General features: G+C 32.8%; 2 protein-coding genes across 3 annotated transcripts; one reads left to right on the top strand and one right to left on the bottom strand.

The window, feature by feature from the left end:
- Window positions 1–319: 319 nt before the first annotated feature.
- Window positions 320–3,731, bottom strand: LOC139869243 (uncharacterized). Of its 2 annotated transcripts, none has more exons than XM_071857563.1 (3): window positions 3,420–3,731; window positions 959–2,519; window positions 320–789 (listed from the first exon to the last, which is right to left on the bottom strand). In XM_071857563.1, exons 2-3 carry the CDS (start codon window positions 2,423–2,425, stop codon window positions 616–618), a joined length of 1,641 nt encoding a protein of 546 aa, XP_071713664.1. In that variant the 5' UTR covers window positions 2,426–2,519; window positions 3,420–3,731; the 3' UTR covers window positions 320–615. The 2 variants fall into 2 exon arrangements, with proteins under 2 accessions (XP_071713664.1, XP_071713670.1); XM_071857569.1 differs by having other exon boundaries at window positions 3,531–3,731.
- Window positions 3,732–5,137: 1,406 nt separating this feature from the next.
- Window positions 5,138–7,323, top strand: LOC139897505 (uncharacterized). The gene is made up of 2 exons (XM_071880209.1): window positions 5,138–5,217; window positions 6,471–7,323. The coding sequence occupies exons 1-2, from the start codon at window positions 5,138–5,140 to the stop codon at window positions 7,321–7,323; spliced, it is 933 nt and encodes a 310-aa protein (XP_071736310.1).
- The last annotated feature ends 11,374 nt before the right edge of the window (window positions 7,324–18,697 follow it).

Here is an 18,697-nt window from a genome sequence, read left to right as displayed (position 1 = left end):
CACAAAACTTATAGTAGAAAATCTCTAATCTGCGCATGTGGAGTAACCTTCTCCGTGTTTAGACTTGAGATATGACCACATTAAATTCTTGTGTCGTTTATATTAAATTATCGTTTTTTGTTTTGTTTTTTTTGTTTTATTTATTCGTTTATCGTTTGAGTTAGTATTGCTTGCTTGGGTCACAAAATCCTAACATCAGATTCCATAAAAACTGGATCTTTGACAAGCTATTATTTATATGCAACATTTCACTTTTTTTATAGCTACATTGTGTGCTAAAAGATTTTTGGAATGAATCATCCTATTGTAATGATAAAAGTCATAAAACCATGATGTTTAATATCATATTCAAAGACGTAACATAAAAAGCAATAGAAAGATGCATGTTTATGCTACCACATCTATATCCATATCTCAAATCTTTTATCTTTTAATACTACAAAAAACAAGAAAACTCAATTCACTCCTATAAGAAATCTACAATTATACTTTGCAGCAACGGAATCTTGCATCAATGTAAGTATACTCGCAACCACTGTCTCTCTACATTAGCAACTTTAAAAAAAGCCATAACTTAACGCAGCACATAACTAATCATGTATAATTTCAGTTTCTTCATAGTTCAACTTCTATATATACTTTAGGTTTGAGTGTAGGACTGTGACTATGAATTATTGCCACAGCAATCGAAAGAGACTGCAAAGCAGACAGACTTGGTTGGTAATGGATATAGTACAAACCATCATGGACGTTCGTCACTTTTAAAACTGGCAGACTTTGCTTACAACCCTGAAAAAACAAAGACATGCAGTGAATAAACTCCGTTACATAATATGCTTGATGTCTGCGTTGCAACAGACATTCATAACCAAAAACAGGGGAGCTGGAAAAAAGAAAGATCTTTGTAATCATCATGATGCAAGAATGAAAATTAAAGATCAAACAGTGCAGACGATACCTGTTTAAAAAATTCAAATGAATTGCTCTTCCCAAAAACACCATCTTTGTTATTTGGCCCAGCATTAAGTACTGTCAATGGGCAATTGATATCCCAGCCACCACAGTCACAAGCACCACCACTCCTCCATCTTTCAATAAGGCTAGATGGGCCTCCATTTTTTGTTCTGGGCCCACCATGAAAACCTGGTGCTACAACAACATCCATACTACTTGAATGATGATGACTCGCATTCTTGGCACAAGGTTCACAATGTATTGAATGTGTCACTGCAGACACATTTTTGTGTTTGAGCCCCCCTTCTTTAAGAAACTTTAATCCCCACCCTCCAACTTCTACCTTCTTTTGAGCGTACGGAATATAATCTTTTACAACAATTGCGGCTAACTCAAGATTGTAATGATCTTCGCTCAACTCTAACGAGTTGTCTTGTATTGCAACCGACCCATCAAAAATAGATTTAGTCTTTTGTCTATTATGGCTTCCTCGAAAGATGTTTGATACCCTCTTCGATAGCCCTTTGCTTCTTTTAACGCTCTGACTTGTTGCATGAACGCCCGTTTCATTTTGATGATCGGTCCCACATAAAACTAACCGAGTCTCCATAATTTCTAAATCAAGTGGACACACCTCAAAATATGTAGACACTCTCATTCTACCCACAATATCCGACTCATCACAAATTTCAATTTCCCGTTTTCCAGGTGTTGAATAAAATGTGTAAATATAGTCTGATTCTATTTTGGAAAAAGATGTTGCATAAACTTCCTTCTGGTCCTCTACAGAGAAAACGTAATGTGGAACCCCATTGTTCCATGAGCAATGTAGCATTCCTTGACGATAAGCACTTGAAGAAGATGAAGATGATGAAGAACAAGAAGACGAAGGATCAGAGAACGTAGAGTTTGTGCGTGCGAATGAAACGAGCCGTTTGTGCACCGGATCACAACCAAAAATTTGATCTTCAGCCACCACCCTTCTCTTTTGTTTACCGGTAGATAAAGATTCTCTAACCTCTATCGCCCGTGGTTTTGAATATTTTATATCAATCTCATCATTAGAGGAACCTAATCGGTGTAGTAAAGGGTTTTTCAAAAGATTTATCATGCTTGTGCTCCCTGTAATTGCACCAACAATCGGATCCTCGTTAGAATAGCCGCTTACGACCAAATTAAACTTCGATGAATTTGGTCCCATGGCACTCGAATGAATTAATTCAAGGCAATGGTGAAGGTATTTTTCTTCCATAGTCATGACTTGTTTCGGGATCATCTTCTTTAACCTTAAAATTTGTTGAAGAAACAGCTTTTGTGTGCCAAAATCTTTAATCTGTACTTTTCTAACACTTGGAGGCTCCCTTACAAATGTTTCGATCAAGCAGTCTTGTTTTGATGTTTCAAAATCCTTGTCTGAGCCCCGTAGTTGATATTCGTTTTCGTAGCCACTACACACGATTGCATTATCCATTTTTATCTGACCATATACTTCTTTTACATACTAAATGTTAAACTCTAGTAGCCCAACAAGCCTTCAAATTGTGTCTTGAATGGTCAACAGAAGACTGATATAAACAGATTACATGAATACATTAATATCTGTCTGATTACAATTGAAACTGAAACTGTATCATGAGTTGATTCCAGTAATTAGTTGAACTAAGACCATGATTCTATTAACATAGAAAAATCTGTCTGATTACAATTGACAACAAGAACAACAAAAAGAAACATATGGTTAACAGCTAATATAATTTAAAGGACGGCAGAATAAGTTTGTGATTGAATGGAAATTGTAGGAAATGAAATACATTTAAAAATTTAAAATAAACATAAATAAATTATTATAAAGTGAAGTAGAAAAAAAAAAAGACCAGTAGTAATAATAGTAAACAATCAATAAAAATTCACATACATCGATAGATACATATAACATACCAAATTACTTCCTGTAGTGACATTGATGAATAAATAGATGGATGGTGGATACGGATAAATGCTGATGAATAAATATTGAAAGGTAGCATCCTTAATTAATAAATTAATTAATTACACAATTAGCCTCTAAAAATCTCTAATATATGGCTCTCTCAACCACATGAATACACATAACATACATAAAACTAGGTCCCTACCCACAAGAGTATCAACATTATTATCATCATCATCATTATTATTCCTTAATAATTATTAAAAATTTAAAAGATTATTTATTATAATTATAATTATTAAATTTATTATTTATAATAATAATAAAATAATAATAGTAAATAATTAATAATTATTATTGATGTTAATAATAATATTATTATTAATAATTATTATAATTATTATTATTAACTACGGAGTATTATTATTATTATATTATATCATATTTATTAACTATATATAGGAGCAAAAGAAAAGAAGGAAAAGGACAAATAGATGATAAAAAGATGAAAAAATAAATAAATAAAAGACTTTACCAAATAACCTGGTACATGCATATGCAAGAGAAAGAAAAAGGGGGGGTCCAATACTCCAAGCAAGAAAGCTAACAACTTTTAATCAGAAAGAAGATATGAATCGGTACGTACGTGACTGGATTGAAGCGGAGGATGGAGTTTGCACCGGTATCTGGTCCTCCTCTTACCGCTCTTTACTACCCAATCAAACAAACAATCAAACCCTAATACTAAAATCTGGATTTAGAATTAGAATTAGAATTAGAATTAAAATTAGAATCAGAATTGCAGGCGGATGAAAGAGAAGAGAAGAGACGAGAAGAGAAGAGGTAATGGTATGTATTATCTGGTTCGCATAATCGTCTTTCTTTTTTCTTTTTTAAGTTGTGAAATTATAAGCAATAGCAGCATTCACGAGTCCAAAAAAGTCAAGAATATTAGGCTACTTCACCATATACTTTTTTAAAGGATTTTTCAATTTATAGCATTAAAGACAATCTTCTTTTTTTTTTTTTTAAAAGGCAAGAATATTATATTATTAATATAAATAAGAATATAAATAAATAACACTAATGCATAATTGTACCATGTAATAACGATTCATTGATTCATTCACCTTTTATAATCTATCTATCTTCTATCTATCTATATAGTCTAATAAACCTCTAAAATAATGATATCATCATTAAGTTAAATTATCCTTTACTTTTCATAATAATGATGTTATAATTATATATTAATTTAATTAATAAAATAATACAAAATCTTTTATAAAAGGAAATATTAATCTCTAATAAATTGTAAATTTATTTTTCTAAAAAAAATTTAAAAAGCATTTATTATTATTAATAATAATTATTATTATTAAAAACATAAATATAAATATTCAACTTTAAACAAATTTTATGTTTGTAAAATCAACGACAAGTTTCTTAGTCGGAATCTGGGGTTTCACGAGGCAATAAACTAAATGACTTTAACATTTACATTCATTTAATACCTAAAATATATTATTAAACTGTTTCATGTAAACAAACTCGTGTTTTCACAGGTCATTTCACTAGTAGTAATATATATTTTTAATTTTTTTAAGTTTTTCAAAGTTTAGCTGAAACCTTGAAATGAAAAAAGTAAAAGAGTGATTCATTGATTTGTTCGAAGTTCTTATAAAGTTCTGAATTAAAATAATAGTATCTTAATTTTAATTTTAATTTTAATTAATTTTTAATTAAATAAAATAAAAAATAAATAATATTTAGAAAACTAAATTTGCATTAATAATTAAAAATGTTACAATTCCTAAAAACATTACAATTTCAAAAATGCATTAAATTGAGTACAAGTGATTTATTCTTCACGGTTCATCCCTAGATGTTCTACCAAGTCGGATCGATGTTCCTTGCACATATCTCTATCTCGTAATTCCTTAGCCATTGTCTCGTACGTTTCACACATAACGATCTAAGTACCTTGCATTTTACCAACCACTTCATAAAATGCATAATTCTTAGCAATGTTATAACCGTTATCTTCAGTGATCATGTTATGCAATATGATACATGCATACATAATCCATTTAATTGTGTTCGTTTTGTAAACTCTATAAGGTTGTTGTTGAATATGTCATCGGCCTTGTAGTACACCAAAGGTCATCTCAACATCTTTACGTGCATTAGCTTGTTTTTGTATAAAATAAGATCGTTTTGTATCAACTACACTTGAAAAAACCTTAACGAATAATGCCAATGTTTGGTGAATCGCATCAGCGAGAGAGTATCCTCTTTGATACTTCACGTCATATAACGTATACGGCAGTTAGGTGTGGTATCATATAACATAGAGTTGAATAACTGACTAGAATTTAGTACATTTAAGTACTAAATTCACATATCATAAGATGCAACAACTTCAAGCATAATCGTCGGATAACGATGATCACCTCAAGTGTACTGACCTCTCTATGCATCTGGACATTTTGCCCACGCCCAATGTATCTATACTACCGAGCATTCCTGGAAACCCATGAAGGTATTCATCTTTCACATACAATCTTTCCATATCTTCTTGAGTAGGATCTCTCAAATACACATTTGCATTTAATTCAATGATGCAATTTGTAAAATTTTGTAAAAATTTTATGTGACGTTCGTCATTTTAAATACTCGACAAAGCATCGAGGGATATGTTGTCTACCAATTGACGTAATGTGTACGTCACTTCTCAAATTGAAGTATAATTAGATATGCCACTAGGAGCATTTCATTGTTGAAAGTATTTAAAATGATCATGTATAGGTTCTATATAGGAATTAGTTCTACCTTGAACAATTCTTAAAAAAAGATGCTCCCTCATGCGAAAGGGTCTTTTGAAATACTTGGGAGGGTATTTCGCGTAAGGGCCGAAGTAGTCACTCCCGTTATCCCTAGAGTAACTTTATGCGTTGAGCAACGGCCCTTCCACTCAGCAACGTCGGATCACTAAAGCCGACTTTCATCCATGCTCGACGGGTGGGCAAAAGTATACACGAGGGTACATTAGTCTTCTGAAATTAGCAACCTTGGAGCGTACGTTAGAAGAGAAAAAGGGGGGCTAGTGTGAGCTGAGGGGGGACAACATAAGTGAGCTAATGTGTGTAAGCCCTTTCAAACATAACTGTTCTTTTACTTCCCGAGGGCAAACATCAATCGACAATATATCACTCAATGATAGGCTGTTATTGTACTGTACTGGTACCTTTCACCTGCTATACGGAAAATAGTACCAACATATGGCGCCATCCGTTTCAAAGACCAATAAAAATACCAAGAACGCGAAAGATTACAATCGTAGAATAATACCTATTGAAATAAACATGATACACACGTGGCAAACCGGACAACGTAGAAAAGCTGGAAACATTAGAAGATTGGAAGCAAGAGTTAATTGCTTTGCCTTATATGTTTAATACTAATCCATCTGATGCTCCTGTGGTGATTGAAGCTCGTATAGCTAATTGTGTTGTTGGAGGAATATATACTGATACTGGAGCAGGAGCATATATTATGTATGAGTATTGTTTTGTACAATTACCAGAAAGAGTAAAAGAGAAAATGAAAGACACGCTTGTTCCTTTAATGATCCATCATTGTCAGAAGGTAGTATACTTTTAGAGGTGGTGTTGGGGAAATTGCCATTCAAAAGAACTGCTTATATCGAGTTTCTTGTGGTAAAAGCAAATTCACAATATAATGTCATTTTGGGGCTTTCAGCTATGATGACATTTGGAGCTGTGACATCAACGGTACACGGAATGATGAAATTTCCTACACCATCCGGCATCGCAACGCTATACGAAGAGCAAAGAAGAACGATAGAATGTGTGCAACTAAATCGAACCACTGTTAAACCAATTATTCACGAAGATGGGTCAATTTCACCAAACCCAGCATTCCCAGATCAAAAAATTATCATTGGAAGCACATTAATAAAGGAAACAAAAGAAAAACTTTTCAATATTTTAACAGCCAATATAGATGTGTTTGTGTGGCAAGTTTCTGATATGACTGGAGTACCACGCCACATTTCTGAGCATAAGCTTAACATGAATCCTAATATTCCACCAGTATGTCAAAAGAAAAGAGGCATGACTCCTGAGCGAACAAAGTTCCTTAGAGAAAAAGTTAAAAATTTGGTAGAAGCTGGAATATTACGAGAAGTCAATTGTCAAACATGGCTAGCAAATCCAGTGTTAGTGAGGAAACCAGATAATACATGGAGAATGTGTGTTTATTTCACAGATATCAATAAAGCTTGCCTGAAAGATAACTACCCTTTACCAGAAATGGATTGGAAGGTGGAGTCTTTAAGTGGATATCCGTTTAAATCTTTTTTTGGATGCCTACAATGGGTACCATCAAATTCCCATGGCAGTACGGGATCAAGATAAAACAGCCTTCCACACGGCGGATGGAATCTTTTGCTATGTAAAAATTCCTTTTGGGTTAAAGAATGCAGGAGCAACTTACCAGCGTGTCATTGATATGGCATTTAGAGATCAAATAGGCAGGAATGTGGAGGCCTATGTTGATGATATTGTTATCAAGAGTCACACAGAGGAAACCATGCTTAGGGATATCTTAGAGACTTTTGAATCATTACACAAGATTAATATGAAATTGAATCCCAAGAAATATACGTTTGGCGTAGAAGAGGGTAAATTTTTTGGCCATATTGTTACAGAAAGAGGAATCAAGGAAAATCTAAAGAAAATTCAAGTGATCGAGGATATGGCTTCTCCAAAAACAAAGAAGGAAGTGCAAAGTTTGAATGGAAGGTTGGCGGCATTAACAAGTTTTTTTATCCAGAGCAGTAGAACGCTCATTACCATTCATGACGGTTTTAAAAAGTTGTTTAAACAAAAAGGATTTTGCTTGGACGGAAGAGGCTGAAGCAGCTTTTCAGGGTGTTAAGCAACTTTTAAAGGAGCTACCAACATTAAGTGCACCAATAGCAGGAGAAACGTTAATCCTGTATATGGCAGTATCAGCAGAGGCAATTAGTTCAGTTTTAATCGCAGAATGAAATGGGGTGCAAATGCCAATATATTTTGTCAGCAAGTTATTACAACAAAGTGAAATCAATTATCCACCCATCAAAAAATTGGTATATGCTCTAGTGCACACAGCTAGACGGCTAAGACGTTATTTTTAGGGACATCAAATTCTTGTCTTAATGGACCAACCAATTAAACAAATTTTGAAACACCCAGAGTCATCTGGGCGTTTAGCAAAATTGGCAGTGGAGTTAGGTGAATATGAAATAAATTTTTCACCAAGGCATGCAGCTAAGGGACAAATTTTGGCAGATTTCATTTTGGAAACAACCGAAAAACTAGAATATTCGCATAAGGAAAAGAACAATAGTTGCATGTGGGAATTGCATACTGATAGAGCATCAAGTGAGGAGGGTGTAGGTGCAGGATTAGTACTCATAAGCCCGGAAGGGGAAGAGCATACGTATGCACTTAAGTTTTGCTTTTATGCATCTAATAATGAAGCAGAGTATGAGGCATTGCTTTTCGGCCTCCGTATAGCGTCTGAGATGAGAATAAAGCATTTGTGTGCCAATGTGGATTCTCAGATTGTTGCACAGTAAGTTAATGGGGCGTTTGAAGCAAAAGATAAATCAATGAAGCGATATTTGCAATTAGTTGAAAAGATTTCCAAGAAATTTAAAATTTTGGAGGTTGAGCAAATATCAAGAAATAAAAACAAAACAAAAAAACAGATGTATTGAGAAAATTAGCAAAATTAACATTTGATCATTTGCATAAAAAAGTTTTGGTGGAAGTTTTGAAGGATAAATCAGTTGATGAAATGGTGGTGGTAGCAACCATTGAGGAAGGGGGATCATGCTGGATGACTCTTTATGTTAAATATTTGCAGGACGGAACACTGCCAGATGATGTCAACGACGCAAGACGGATAAAGGTAAGCGCTCCGCTCAACGTGTTGGAGAATGATGTGTTATACAGAAAATCATTCAATGGTCCAAAATTGAGGTGTTTAGCACCACAACAAGCTATGTATGTGGTGAAAGAGATGCATGAAGGTTTGTGTGCACAGTATTCTGGTTATAGAACCATCGTAGCACGGATCATGAGGCAAGGATATTATTGGCAAACAATTTATAGAGACACGACAGAAACAATCAAAGCATGTGATGCATGTCAGCGGCACGGGACCGTTCAGCAATTGCCAAAGTATGATTTAATCTCAGTTTCATCTGCATGGCCATTTTGTAAATGGGCAATTAATATAGTAGGACCATTCCCAAGGAGTGTTGGCAATGCAAGATTTTTGGTGGTTGCAATTGACTTTTTTACTAATGGGTAGAGGGAAAGGTATTAGCACGGATAACGGGTGAAAATATCAAAAAGTTTATATGGAATGATATTGTATGAAGGTATGGTTTGCCACACGAAATTGTAAGCGATAATGGTAAACAATTTGCAGAAAATCCGTTCAAAATTTGGTGTGAGGATCTAAGCATCAAACAAACGTTCACCTCTGTTGCTCACCCACAGGCAAACGGTCAAGTTAAAGTGACAAATAAGGAATTTGTAGCTGGCATAAAGGCTAGACTGGGTTTAAGTCAGACTTAAATGAGTAGATGAAGTACCATATGTCTTGTGTGCTCACTGTACAACACCAAAATAGAGCACGGGTGAAACACCATTTTGCTTGGTATACAGTACTGAGGCAGTAATACCAGCTGAAATCCGTGTACCAACACATAGGGTTTTGGCATTTGATGTTGAAAACAATTCATCTGTTTTGCGTGACAATTTGAATTTGTTGGAGGAGAGGCGTATTATGGCCGCTATCCTTCAAGCGGATGATAAGCAACGAATGACAAAATATTATAATAAAAGGGTAAGGCATGTACAATTCAAAGAAGGAGATTTGGTGTTAAGGGATAATGAAGCAAGCAGGCAAGCAAAACATGGAAAGCTGAGGCCACGATGGGAAGGACCATACAAGATCATACGAGCACATCCTAATGGGTCATATACCCTTGCAGCACCCTTTGGCGAGGAAATGCATAGAACATGGAATGCAATGAGTTTAAAGAAATTTTATGCGTAGTATTGCATATTCATGTAGCCTGATCAACTATTATGAATATGAGATGCAATCATAAATATAAAAATTTCTTTAAGAAATAAGAATTCAAGCAGTTATTCTTATAACATAATATTCATAATTTTTATCCGGCCAAAATTTTTTATCAGATGTCACAAAACTGTGTGTCATCCCTGCCCACATAAGAGAGCTTTATTCTCGATAGCAGAAGTTCAATCATACACAAAAGGTTGAAATGGCAGCGGATGACGTAGAACTCCGCTGAGCATCCATGTAATAGATTGTGTCTATGACCGTCATGACGTAAAAAAATTAAAAATAATACATGGCTAGCTGTAGAGACCCGTCCTAATCCATCTGGACGAATACATTACATTTGGTTACGTCGTGAGGTACTTGACCTCTATATGATACATTTTACAAACATTGCATTCGGTTTTAAAAGACAAAATTTCTTTACAATGAAAGTTGACAGCATGCATACCATTTCATAATACATCAAACTATAATTGACTTAATAATAATCTTGATGAACTCAACGACTCGAATGCAACGTCTTTTGAAATATGCCATGAATGACTCCAAGTAATATCTTTAAAATGAACAAATGCACAGCGGAAGATTTCTTTCATACCTGAGAATAAACATGCTTTAAAGTGTCAACCAAAAGGTTAGTGAGTTCATTAGTTTATCATAAACAATCATTTTCAATAATATAATAGACCACAAGATTTTCATTTCCATTTCTCATAAATATACGTCCCATGCATAGAGACAAAAATATCATTCATATGGTGAACACCTGGTAACCGACATTAACAAGATGCATATAAGAATATCCTCATCATTCCGGGACATCCATCGGACATGATATAAAACTCGAAGTACTAAAGCATCCGGTACTTTGGATGGGGTTCGTTAGGCCCAATAGATCTATCTTTAGGATTCGCGTCAATTAGTAGATCGGTTTACTAATTCTTAGGTTACCAAGTAAAAGGGGCATATTCGGCTTCGATCATTCACCCATATAATGTAGTTTCAATTACTTGTGTCTATTTCGTAAAACATTTATAAAAATTTTGCATGTATTCTCAGCCCAAAAATATAAAGGGTAAAAAGGCAAATGAAACTCACTCTACAATATTTTGTAGTAAAAATATTCATACGACGATACTGAACAATGCAGGGTTGGCCTTGGAATCACGAACCTATATCATTTATATATATATATATATATATATATATATATATATATATATATATATTAACACATATAATTGAAGTCGAATAAATTTATGTATTATTATTAATATAACTGTTATTTTAGTAATTCATATGTTTCATTGTTAACTTAAATATATTTATTTTATATACTTTAAATAAATGATTTATAAAATATAGTTTTATTAAGTATATTTTTATATAACTAACTTTTATTGTAATAATAATATTAATAGTAATATTGATAATAATAATAATAATAATAATAATAATATAGTTATAATAATAATAATAATAATAATAATAATAATAATAATAATAATAATAATAATAATAATAATAATAATAATAATAATAATAATAATAATAATGGTAAAAGTAATATTAATGATAGTAATAATATTAAAATGATAAAAATATTAATAATAATGTTAATACTAATAATAATAATGATAATAATAATAATAATAATAATAATAATAATAATAATAATAATAATAATAATAATAATTATAATAATTAGAATGATACCCTTATCATCATCATGTTTATATTTTATCATCCTATCATTATCTTGTTATCACATTCATGCATCATATACATAACATCATCTATCACCATAATCTTAACAATACTTTTAACTAAATCATAATAGTTATCATACTTGTATCCATACTTGCAACTATAACTATAATTATATTGCTTATTATTATTATCTAGTTCTTGATCAAAAATCATAATCTCATTAACTATTTAAAGATAGAATCAAACGTAAAGGATTAAGGGTTATACCCTCGGTGTAAACTGAGCGAGAGAGTCGAGCATTAGTTGCATTTGGGCCTCAATATCAACCGTAAAGGATTCTAGTAGCCCACTAAAAATAACAACTTGTTGGGCCTTGCAAACTTGAGAACGAGCCCATTAAAATAGTCTGACTTATAAACTTATATTATCCCCACGATTTCTGTTTCTGCTAAACACTCATCGATTCATTATACCCATATATCTCGGTTTCCATTTTTCTTTCCTTCTTTTTGGCCCAATCAAAACGTGGTATACTAAACCATATTTTTCCAATTCAATAAGCTCAAAAGAGGAAAAGGAACTTGGCCCGATACTGAAATAAAGTTCTCGGTCCACTAGTATTCTGTAACAATTCAATTCTCCTTACTTTTTTTTTATTAAACAAGTGGGGTAATTAGCTTAATACTTGTCGGCCAAAATGAAAATAAAAGAACATGCCAACTTTGCTTTAATATCTATTAAATGGGTTTTTGTTTATTAAAATAAACTAACAAAGGTTGTAGGCTTGCAAGTGGGTTAGCTTGGTTTATTGAATGGAGTAGCATCACAGCAACGACAGTTAAAATAGTGCAGGAAAAGCAGTAGCTGTACGAATAAAATGGTGGTTTGTGTCGGGGTTTACAGCAGAAAAAGAAATATAGGAGGGTGGTATTTGTAGCGGTTTATTCGAGTGGAACAGAAAACAGGAACAAGTAGTGAATTGCAGTTGCAACGAAGGTTGTTTTTAGGTGGTTTGCAAGCAGAAACAGGGATAACAACGGTAACGTGTTGTAGTAATAGGTTGGTGGTTGTGTAGTGGTCGTTGTTCCATGAAACAGGAAACGAACGTGGAAAGAAAAAAAAATATAGAATAGCAGGTGGTTCGATACATATGGTTGTGCATTCGGTGATAAGGGTGGTGGGTTGTCGAAAGGTGTAAGGTGTTGGGTGGCGAGGGCGATCAAGATGAAAGGAAGAAAGGAAATTCAAAGTGATGTATGGTTGTGGGTTTGAACTATTTTTCAGCTGAAACAGAAGTAGTAACGAAGCATCTTTGATGGTGGTTTATTGGCTTGGTTCAAACAGAAATACTAAAACAGAAACTAACATCATAAGGTTCGATGGCATGTGGGTCTTGATGTGGTTCTATGGTAATGGTGTAAGTGAAAGATGAATATGTAGGGTGAGATATATATTTATGTCATATAATTGTATATGTATAATAATAGAATAGATAGAGATGGACAAGGACTCTAGTACATCAATAATATGAATGTGTCACTGTATAAATAAGATTAAGATGGATAACAGAAAAGTGCTAGAAATCAATAAAATGAAACACTTAGCCACCTGTTTCTTGTCCTACTATCACTTCAAGGAGTATTATATCATTTCCCGTTGTTTAATCAGTGGTGAATAAAAGTATTCAGAAAATTTCCAAAATTTTAAATTAATTAACTTTAATTATTTCAGTCATTATGGTATAAAATTCGATCACTAACTATTAAATAAAAATTACATTAATTATTCACTCCCAATCCCAAGTAAAATATAAAAAGTTTTAAAATTTAATAAATAGCTCCTAAATACATTTTTACTGAGCCTATAATTTATAAAACCCATTTTCGTATCACCATTTATTTTAAAATTACATAAGTTTGAATTTAACTTGCTTAATATTAATCAAAACATCAAACGAGTATTAAAATTATTTAATGTTTATTTTTAATATACTTTATTTATATATAGAGATATATTTTAAATAATAATTATTATAATATCCTATTTTTTACTTTATTAATTTTAATAACAGCAACATATAATACTTCAAATTATATTTCGAATTATTATTTATATATACATACACACATATCTATTTACAGTTAATTGTTCGTGAGCAGTCGAAGGTCAATTGAATATATGAACATCGTTTCAAAATTTTCTATACTCAACATTACATACTTTGCTTATCATATCGAAATCATATAAAGATTAAGTTTAATTTTTGTCGAAAATTCCCGAGTCATCACAGTACCTACCCGTTAAGGAAATTTTGTCCCGAAATTTGAGTGGGATCATCATGGCTGACAATAAGTATGTTTTCATGATGCATACGAGTTAGAAATTTGAGTTTTATCATCATTGGGTAATATGGATAAAACAATTCGATTATGCGAGGAGTATAAGTGAAGCTATCACAAAAGAGTGAAATGAGAAAATAATGTTTCGTCATATCCTTTGACGTAGATATGGTTGATTTTTCAAGTTCAAGAGATTTGGAGAAAATCTTTGTAATAAGATTTGATTCTTCGAAAATTAAGGGAATTATGATCCGTTTTAAATGCGATCATCTATTTTGATTTCTCTGTCGGATATTTTACTATAAATCCACCCCCTTCGTTTCCTTACAACTCACACCTTCTTATTCTTTCTCCTCAATTGATATTTTAAAGCATTCATCAATATACTTCATTCAGTTCTACTTCTTGATATATTCCTCACTTTCATATCCGTCATTCTTCTTTTTCACCTACCGCCGGAAGAATTTATTTACTTTTACTATACTCTTGGGTTTATAGTGTTTATAGTTCTTCCTTGTCTTTACATTGCCATATGCATCGATATATACGGTTTATAGTTTCTGGGTTTTTGTTGGGTTTTATATCTTCCCTTATATTTCGATGTCTCTGCTTCTGTTTTCTATAATCATTGTCATCCACAGTTAATGCTCTCTTTTATTTGCTGCAATTTATACTCCAATTTCTGTTTCGGAGCTTTGTCCTTTTGTTTCTTCTTCTTGCGATTAAGCACTGCTTGTAATGGTCCAAAATTTGCAGATATAAATTTTGAAATGAACATTGTTAATGTCCTAAGAAGGAAATGGTAATGGTACGATCTTGATTTGTTAAATTACCAGAATACCCTGAAAAAGATCGAATCATCAAGAAATATTTTCTTGATATTTTAGAGATTAAATAGAATACAAGAGTCGTGTAACATGGCCCATGTTGATGTTATAATCTGTGAATCATCACGTTCCATTTTAGAAACTCAGCATGAACTACTGTAATATAATCATGTTGATCAAGTGTCATTATATTATACTAACTCATGCTTCAGTTCCCAACACTACTTCAAAATCATTCATATCTTAAACTCGAAGGTTTCAGAATTTAGAAACTAAATTAGTTTCCTTTTATGATATATCACAGATAGCGCGGAGAGAAAATTAATATCGGACGAGAATATTTATGAAGATATCTTCAGAAATATCGAGGATATTTATAATGAAAGATACGATGATATCTTAAAATTTTAGAATCAAAGTGTGATGAATATATTCATTCACAATGATTTAGAGCGATTAAGGAGTGAGGTATTCTCTAAGTATTTCATCAGAAAGAGAATCACCAGGATTCTTTAAACACAGGGTTTGATCCTTGTATTTGTCCTTGGTCTCCTTCATGGTTTGCTCAATTCTTTATTATCAAGCTTTTGATTGTTAAGGTCGTTTACAGTTTTTGCTGCTTCATCAGCATTTTCAAAACTCAGAAAACTGATTCATAGGCTAGAGTGCTTTCAGAATTTCAGATTGAGATATCATAATTCTAAGAGATAAATGTTATATGTATACATATAACTGTTGATGTAGAAATGCTGCGAAATTCAAAATACTGATTGCTGATTCTCGATAATTGGTATGGCAATTTTCGTTACAAGATGCGGATAAGTTTTCGATAATTATAATGATTTTTCGGAAAGTCAAAGTTCAACGAAGTTGTTGGTAAGTTTACTATTAATGTGGTGGAATATAAACGGTTCCCCGGTAACGATAAAAGAGCACGCATATATATCAAGGTAAATAAGGTTGTTTCGAACGAAAAGTCGAAGTTGACTTGCTGGAGCTGTGACAAAATTGACTAATTTTGGAAAGAAATTGCAATGTTATTTTCGGTAATAACAATGCCAAAAGAGTTAACACATACACGTGTTTAACGTTTACTCAGGTTCCGAGTGTTTTTAGGTGCATAACTATATGCATTAATCTTTTCTTCCGTAGTTAAAGTGCGGTTGATTCATTCTCTGGATTGAGGTGTTTTCAAGAATCATGAAAGGTTTGAACGCAGATTGTAATCGTTAAGATACAAATGAGGTTTAAGATGAAATCAAGTGGCAAACTTGAAGAAATGTTTAGTTTCATATATTATAATCAATATTTTAATTCATTTTAATTGTCCAATGTTATTAGTCCACAGTCGATAGTCCACAGTTAACAGTCCAATAATTCATATATAGTTTAATATATAATATTCGAATTAATTAATACGTATCGTGACCCGTGTACATGTCTCAGACTCGATCACAACTCAAAGTATATATAATATTGTAGAATCAACCTCAACCCTGTATAGAGAACTCGATCATTACTGCATATAGAGTGTCTATGGTTATTCCAAATAATATATATAGATGCGTCGATATGATATGTCAAAACCTTGTATACGTGTCCCGATATTTAAAGTGCGTAAAATAAGTAGCAGGAATTAAATGACGATAAATAAAGTGCGTAAAGTAAATAACAGAAATTAAATGACAATAAATAAAATTGCGAGAATTAAATTGCGATAAAATAAATTGCGATAATTAAAATGTAATAAGGAATTAGCAGTTAGCTAGGAACAGTTAGCTATGATTTTGTTAGCGTGGATTCTTAACAAAATTTCTCATAGTTAATTTGTTTGTTTCTAACAAATTTTATTTTTGTCCAATGTTTTCTTCATTATGCCACTTGTTGGATTCTGGTAAGTCAAAATCCAAATATGAAATTGAATGAAAATGGTTATCGTGTGGTGAACGGATACGTATATCTTGTGGATGTAAGTAGGATAGTAAATGACTGTTGAATCAGATTCGAAGAATGTACAGTGTAACTTTTTAATGTGAAATCTAAATATTTCTCGGGTATTACCTTCCCGTTAAAATATTTTCACCATTAATAGTTTGTACAAAAGATTTTTCAATTACAATCTTTGTGAAAAGATATATACATATATATTTTCTTCGAATGTAACCATGAATTTAATGAGTCAATATGATATTAAACTCATTTGATTTACCGTTAGAACAAGAATACATAATCTCTAAAACATTAGAGATTACATAATCGCCATGTCGAACGAAGATAAATGATGTAGAACGATGATTATACTCGAGATACAGAATGAGATGTTGAGGAATGGATTGTTGATGGTACTGGTGCTGTTATTGATGGTACTATTGGTGCCGGTGATGTTGCTGAAGCTAGTAAATTTTGCACCATATTCTCCAAATTGATTACTCGAGCGCGAAGTTCGTTGACTTCTTCTATTATTCCGGGATGCTTGTCGGTCGGAACGAGCGGATGAATAAGGTCTAGAATTTTAGATAGAATATACTCGTGGTGAGGCATTCGGGAAATGAGGGTGAAAATGGTGTTTCGGACTGGTTCGCCGGTAAATGCTTCAGGTTCATCGCCAAGAGGGAAATTTGGTTGATGGAAAGTATCGCCTTATTCTCGTCTACATTGATTAAGTCGACTACGAACTCATCAGATGAATTGGGGATGGATGATTGGTTGATTCATTCTGGTGACGCTGCTTTCGGAGCTTAGGTGAATATCCATGTCGGAATAGCTGTCGGAATTCGAGGGACTCGAACTGGTTGAGGGATTCATCTCGTACGATCAGATGAAGGATTTTCGATAAGAAAAGATTATAGGATGTAGATTAGTACCCTGCAATACATAATTTACATATGCATATATAATTCTAAAATCCCATAAGTTACGGAGTAATCTACTGAAGCTGTCAGGCAAAGGTAACAATAACAGATATACTAAGATATGAATTTATCTGTACACTGTCTATGCAATAGAGGCAGTAAGACCTGTCTAGACTTTAAGGATGATAAGCAAGTAATTTTCGACACGAAATGATAAGCAAAACTTTTGACATGCAGACACGGTCGAAGTCCAGACTCACTAATGCATCTAAGCAACTATCAGTTAGACACACTAATGTAAGACCTAGTTCGCTAAGACCACCGCTCTGATACCACATGTAGAGACCCGTCCTAATCCATCTGGACGAATACATTACATTTGATTACATTGCGAGGTACTTGACCTCTATATGATACATTTTACAAACATTGCATTCGTTTTTAAAAGACAAACTTTCTTTACAATGAAAATTGACAGCATGCATACCATTTCATAATACATCAAACTATAATTGACTTAATAATAATCTTGATGAACTCAACGACTCGAATGCAATGTCTTTTGAAATATGCCATGAATGACTCCAAGTAATATCTTTAAAATGAGCAAATGCACAGCGGAAGATTTCTTTCATACCTGAGAATAAACATGCTTTAAAGTGTCAACCAAAAGGTTGGTGAGTTCATTAGTTTATTATAAACAATCATTTTCAATAATATAATAGACCACAAGATTTTCATTTCCATTTCTCATAAATATACGTCCCATGCATAGAGACAAAAATATCATTCATATGGTGAACACCTGGTAACCGACATTAACAAGATGCATATAAGAATATCCCCATCATTCCGGGACATCCATCGGACATGATATAAAACTCGAATTACTAAAGCATCCGGTACTTTGGA

Source organism: Rutidosis leptorrhynchoides, chromosome 1, assembly GCF_046630445.1.
Source record: "Rutidosis leptorrhynchoides isolate AG116_Rl617_1_P2 chromosome 1, CSIRO_AGI_Rlap_v1, whole genome shotgun sequence".
NCBI classification, from domain to species: Eukaryota; Viridiplantae; Streptophyta; class Magnoliopsida; order Asterales; family Asteraceae; genus Rutidosis; species Rutidosis leptorrhynchoides.
The sequence above is the reverse complement of the archived record's forward strand: the minus strand, read 5'-3'. Positions and strand labels throughout refer to the sequence as shown.

Excerpts from the sequence above, each read along its gene's own strand:
- LOC139869243 (XM_071857563.1), bottom strand. The coding sequence starts at position 2,425 with ATGGATAATGCAATCGTGTGTAGTGGCTACGAAAACGAATATCAACTA. Across the intron at positions 790-958 it reads CATTTGAATTTTTTAAACAG|GGTTGTAAGCAAAGTCTGCC; the intron begins GTATCGTCTGCA and ends TTGTTTTTTCAG.
- LOC139897505 (XM_071880209.1), top strand. The coding sequence starts at position 5,138 with ATGCCAATGTTTGGTGAATCGCATCAGCGAGAGAGTATCCTCTTTGAT. Across the intron at positions 5,218-6,470 it reads ATAACGTATACGGCAGTTAG|AAAGAGTAAAAGAGAAAATG; the intron begins GTGTGGTATCAT and ends TACAATTACCAG.